The 6,382-nt window shown below is 38.2% G+C and overlaps 1 protein-coding gene across 1 annotated transcript; it reads left to right on the top strand.

Moving 5' to 3' along the window:
- The first annotated feature begins 4,629 nt into the window (after nucleotides 1–4,629).
- Nucleotides 4,630–5,984, top strand: LOC109242010. Its single transcript, XM_019408837.1, has 2 exons — nucleotides 4,630–5,064; nucleotides 5,373–5,984. Exons 1-2 carry the CDS (start codon nucleotides 4,721–4,723, stop codon nucleotides 5,560–5,562), a joined length of 534 nt encoding a protein of 177 aa, XP_019264382.1. The 5' UTR covers nucleotides 4,630–4,720; the 3' UTR covers nucleotides 5,563–5,984.
- The last annotated feature ends 398 nt before the right edge of the window (nucleotides 5,985–6,382 follow it).

Below are 6,382 nucleotides of genomic sequence, written 5' to 3'. Positions count from 1 at the left end.
AATATTTAATTATAAAAATTAATTATTTAATTTACAAACTAACATATAAAATTATAATAAAACTAACACATACAAGAATTCAGGATATTTTGGTGCTACTAGGCCGCAAATATCGAGCCTGGAACCCATATGTTAATATTTAATAATTAAATATTTTATAATTGTAAAAATTAATTATTTAATTTACAAACAAACATATAAAATTATAAAACTAACATGTAAAATAATAAAACTAACACATAGAAGAATTTAGGATATCTTGGTGCTACTGGGCCTCAAATATCGAGCCTGAAACCCTTATGTGAATACATAATAATTAAATATTATATAATTATAAAAATTAAGTATTTAATTTACAAACAAACATATCAAATTATAGAACTAACAGGTAATTAATGTTGTTTAATTTACAGTAAACGACATGGAGGTGCCGCCTATTCATCCCGGACCTTCCAGCGATGAGCTACTATCGTTACAGGGCGATCATAGGTCCGCCCACATATGGGAGGGAGAGTTACTGACCCAGACTCTCTGCGTCAGGAGAGTGTACGACATGTGGGACTTTCTGCATGACAGAGTTTTCCATCCCCATGTAGTCACATGCCTGCGGGAGATGGGTTTCTACAGGATTTTGGAGATCGGGCGACTGCAGCTCGATTGGTCTTTGGTCACGACCCTGATAGAGCGGTGGAAACTGGAGACGCACACATTCCACCTGCCCATTGGCGAGGCGACTATCACACTGCAGGACGTGGACGTTTTATATGAGCTGCCCGTTGATGGACACCCTGTTGCTCTGCCGCCTTGCATGAGAGAGATGACATGTGTGCAGTACCTGGACATGCTGCAGCGGCTCAATGCTTTCCGGCCAGAGGATGAGAATGTACTGGCTGGGACCAGTCGTTTTCCGTTGATGACTATTCGACAGTTGTTGGCATAAATTAAACACCCCTCTCCATCAATTCCGATGCACCTCTATTCCTCTCAACAAACCTCTCATCCATCTGTTTGAATGTCATCCGGACCATGGCAGTGACAGGCAATCCACGTGCAGACTTCAATAACCCGTTGAAAGACTCCGACACATTTGTAGTTAGGGTTCCCCATCATCTGCCACCATCCGCATGCAATGTCCACTTGTGAAACGCATGTCCCATCAACCAATTCTAGGCTTTTTCGTCTAACTGCCAGATTGATTCCATGCGCCTCTTGAATTTGCACTGTTGGTGATCAGTTGCAGCCATCCTTATTAAATCATGCAAGTCCTTGTTGGGATATTTCTTCTGGAAATTGGCCTTCAGGTGCCTCACACAGTAACGGTGGTATGCATAGGGTTCCTGCCATTCAGGCAAATGCTCTACAAAACTTAATATACCACCATGCCGATCAGATATTAGACAAATACCTGAACGTTGTTTGACAACGTGCTGCTTCAAGTGGTTCAAAAATAGCGTCCACGTCTCTTGGCTTTCATTGGCACAGATGACAAAAGCTAGTGGAAATATTTGTCCATTAGCATCTACTGCAAGGGAGATCAACAACTTAATATCATACTTTCCATAGACATGAGTACCGTCTATGGAAATTACCGGACGACAATGCACAAAACCATCAATTGCTGGTTTAAATGCCCTGAACACGTATATGAATATATATTCCGGTATTCCTACACTCTGCTCAAGCTTCCATTCAACAATAGTCACGGGGTTAAAGTGTTTCAGTGCAGCCATGTACCTGGGTAGAGATGCAAATGACTTATCAGTCCCCATAAATAATTTCAAATGCACGTTTGCGCCCGAGATATGCCTTTCTTTTGGTAATAGTACACCCATATTCCTGGTGGACGGATATAATACACTCTTTGATCTTGTACCCAATGGACACTTCAATGTGTGCAATCAGTTGAAGAGAAATCAAGTCAACATCCAAGTTGAAGTGATTCTCATTGAATGTGTCCATTTTACAATTATGGGTGCCAATATATTTACCCACTTTCTACAACCCTGTTTCCTTCTTGGCCGCACGCAGAATCCAGTGACAACCCGTAAACCATCTACGGAAAACAACATTGTATACCTCTGGACTTGACTCCCATACTATCATCTCACGACACTCTCTTACGATGTACATTTTACAAGCCCTGGTTAGGCGAGCTTTATCGGAAAAAAACATGCCCTTTGCCAGCACTGTCGGTCTAGACTCATCCCACATTGTTGTCCGAATTTCGTCAAGATCGCTTGTGAGGGCATCCGCATCCGGCATACTTGGCAAATTATCAAGGTAGGGAATATTCCTTGAACGAAATGGCACGTGAGACTCGTACACTCTTGGTCTAACGGGAGGTGGAGCATGCTCCCTCATCAGCTCAGGTTCGACATTCTCTTCCTCCTCATCATCACCCTCGTCAGGGAAGGGTGTGTCATCTCCAGACTCACCGGCATTGTTGTCATAATCACTATTATCTTTCTGACTCTGCGCATCTGCCCAATCCCGAGTAAATACGTTATCTACGGGCAACTGAGTGAGGTCAGGACCATCAAGTTGCTTGTTTTCACTGCACAAACAACAAAATAATAAGCTACTTAAATTGATAAATACTTTACATATAGCTATATCACTTCACTTACAAGTCGTAATGTGTTGACATTCCATGATGGATATTATCCTGTTGGTGATGACTCCCGGATGGACCACCGTGATCCAACACACCAAAACTATGCATATTCCAACTGGGCGTGGGGTCATAACTTGTAAAATTCATATCTGGACGGTACCCCCTATGGAATATATTAGTGTTAATACAAATTCAATACAACAAAAATAAACATCGTAACACAAAGGAAAATTGAAGTTTACCAGTCGTTCTGTGGATTATGTAAAGTAGGAAAGAAATTATTTCCTCGCTCCTCGTTCGCCCGTGGAGATAAGTTTAGATCCAGCCACACTCTTTCAGCCGGATCCTGTTGGCTAAAACTGCTCCAGAATAACCACCCGATGATTGAGGGTTATCCCTGCTTTGCGCAACATCATTGTTGCGAACGTCTTTAACCTTCACGTACATTTCCAACATTTTTATCAAAATAAGTTCCCGGTATTCATCCAAAGTCCCTAAAAAATCTCTCAGAGTTTCATCATCCTCGATGTTAAACTCAGCGTAACAAGAAACCTCTTGCGGAGTCACAGAATACGAATATCTTCCGGTTATTTTAAGATTCAACGAATGTTTGCTCAACCTCATTTTATTTCATAACAACGATACTAGTCTATCGTACTCCATTGTAAGTGGCAACTTAGCATGACTCTGTGGAGATAAACTATAGCTCACCGAGTTATTCGCCACCACAATCTCACCCCCCTCCCCCAATATAATGAAACCCTTACTTTTCGCTCTTCAGACATTATGAAAAAAAGCTTGAGAATTTAACAACAAGAAAAATTTATCACGAAGTTGGAGTATTTCTTAATGATTTTTCTCAAAACCCTTAACGCCTTTAAATAAGGCAATGCCCAATCCGGGGGGGGGGGGGGGAGCGGGGGTCAAATTCTTGAAAGTAAAACGCAGTTTAAAAGGACATTTTACATATTTGAAATTATTGTTATGACAGTTAAGCGCAGAAGAGTTATTGGTGGGCCCACAAAATATGTAAAACGCCGTATTAAAAGGCATTTTATGTAAAATGCGGTATTAAACCATGTTTTAGGTTAAAAACAGTATTAAACCACGTTTTATCTTAACATGCCAAACGGACGTTAAGGTAAAACGTGGTTCATAACTGAATTTTACATATTTTGGTCACTAAATTTTTTCCCACCTAATTAAGTATTTTGAGTCCAAAAAGACTACATTTCGGTTCCGGACTTGAGCAAAATCTCCCACTAATTCCTAGTTTTAAGCAAGTGGAGAAAGGGCAAAACTTTCCCAAAGCACAATAATATTGATACTTCACATAAACATTTGGTACCAATTCAATTAATATATCACATATTTATTCAATATATAATAATTTCCTTAATTTAATTAACGTATTTCGATTCACCTAAAAATTGGTGGTACATTAGTATAATTAATTAAATAAATTATAATTACTACTATTTCATAGTAATAAAATTGATATTTTTCTTAACGGCCCCAAAATATCTCTTGTAGGGTAACATGGTTTTAAAATTAAAGCCCAAAAGAATGGAGTGGGTCCGGTCTGAGGGGCCCGCATCCTGCTCGGCCCGTTGTAGCTTTTGCGCTTTAGAAGGCAAAGCATCTCATGTGCCGTTAGGTCGCAAGTCTTGGAAATACTACCAGCTCCAGGCCACATTTGGACAATTTCTTCAGTACCTTTTCTTTTACTTCTTGCCCTCCATATCTCCTAATATTACAATTCAATGCCATCTAACCTTCTTAGTTCTATAAAGTATAAATTAATTTAGCTTATGTTTCTTGTACTATAATGGTAAAGATGTAATAATGACAAAAAATAAGGATATATTTGTAGGAAGTGTATACAATAATTAAAAGGAATAAAAAAATAGGGGAAGATGCAAGGAATTCTTCGCCAATAGATTCACTTGCACCAAATTCAGAAACCGTGGTTTTTTTAATACTTTACACTTGTCTCTAGGAATCATCTACCCAACCTTTCTTTATAACCCACCTCTCTTCCAAACCCCATTTCTCCAAACATTTTCCACTTTCCCATTCTCTCTACAAACCAAACAAGGAAATTAAATGGACACTACAACAAGAAGAGGTCCTTTTTTCTTTGACAAAAACAATGGTCTTGCCTCTCTAGCTATAATAGAAGCTGAGATTTCAGAGAACAATCATCACAATCACAACCCATTGATTTCTAGGCCTCTTTATTATACTTCTTTACAAAGGAAGAGTAGCCTTAGGAATCTTTCATCCATTTCCTCCTCCTCTTTTTCTTCTTCTTCAATGTCATCTCCAAAATTGGCTGGTGGCAGAAGGTTTTGTGAAACTAGATTTGAAGAACAACAACCCCATTTCTTGGAAGCTTGTTTTCTTTGCAAGAAACAACTTGGTAGTAACAAAGACATCTTCATGTACAGGTTAGTTTTTGCTTCATACTTTACATAGGTCAAATGAAATTGAAATTTTTCATGGGTGGGGTGGGGTGGGGGGTGGATTTTCTTAAATTCGCAACTGGTCATCTTTTAAAATTATGTTTAGAGAAAAAGCAATCTTTATAAAGAAACTGAGTAAAGAAATTCTTGTTTACTAATAGACCAGATCATATATAAGTGATAAATTGGTTATAGCAAGCGTGGATTGGCAAATTGTGGTTAGGTTTTTATTTACGATATTGGACATTTGAATGAGTACAAGAATTTGATTGTTCTATGTTTTTATGATGTAGAGGGGATACTCCATTCTGTAGTGAAGAGTGCAGGCAAGAACAGATAGAAATGGATGAATCCGAGGAGAAAAGATTGAATCATTCAGCTTCTGTAAAGGCCTTGAGAAAAAATGACCAGAGAAATTCCAGTAACTCTCCCGGTAAAACACAAAATTACCCTTTTCCCAGAGACACGGTAGCTGCTGCTTGACTGAACAAATTGGCCCCCCCCCAAAAAAAGTAACACTATAGGATGGATCGAAGAAAGCTCATTCCATCAATTATCTACAAACATCAAATAATTAAAGTAAACAGAAAAAAAGAAAAGAAAAAAAAGGCTACCAATGAGACAAAGCTCATTTGGTGAAAGCTAAAAGCGTCCTCTTTATAGAGAAGGATGAAGAAGGAGGAGAGTTAATTAATGACAAGAGCCTTTAATTCCTTTCCATTGTTTTTCTTAATTCTTTAGTAAACCATATGTAAATGAATATCGAAGGGGAGGGTGTTTTTTTTTTTTTTTTTGGCTATATCATAACGACAGTGGCTCCTTTTTTGGTGGGCTACTCAAGTCTATTTTTTTTTCTGAAGTTTTTTCACTGTTGAAATGTGAAGCAAGGATGAATTTCTAGTTTTCACAACTTGGTGCATAGTTATTTTCTTCTACTTATGTCTTTTCAATTCATGTTAATAAGTTTGCTCGACAAAAAAAAAATTATGTTGATGTTAAATTCCTCCTCTAAAGGCTATTCCTTTTGTACCAACACATGTATCGTGTATTATGTTTATCATCCACCATCTCACCTTGGCCTATACTTGTCAATTTACATAGATTCTATGTAGATCTCCAGTAATTGAAACATGCAATGAAATGAATCTACAATGGAGGACAGTTCTAGAGAGAAGGAAGGAAGAAGATTTTTATTTCTGTTGTTTTTAATACATGCGTACACTGTTCTTATATAGAACAGTGTTAACCACCTCTTAACCGACTAATTACAAATTGACCCCCACAATTAACCTTATATCACAGC

Source organism: Nicotiana attenuata, unplaced genomic scaffold (assembly GCF_001879085.1).
Source record: "Nicotiana attenuata strain UT unplaced genomic scaffold, NIATTr2, whole genome shotgun sequence".
Lineage (NCBI taxonomy): Eukaryota > Viridiplantae > Streptophyta > Magnoliopsida > Solanales > Solanaceae > Nicotiana > Nicotiana attenuata.
Note: the sequence above shows the minus strand (reverse complement) of the source record. Positions and strands in the feature narration are given on the sequence as shown.

What these genes read in the sequence shown, in the direction of transcription:
- LOC109242010 (XM_019408837.1), top strand. Translation starts at nt 4,721, where the DNA reads ATGGACACTACAACAAGAAGAGGTCCTTTTTTCTTTGACAAAAACAAT. An exon ending in AAAGACATCTTCATGTACAG is followed by an intron (nt 5,065 to 5,372) that starts GTTAGTTTTTGC and finishes TTTATGATGTAG; the next exon opens with AGGGGATACTCCATTCTGTA.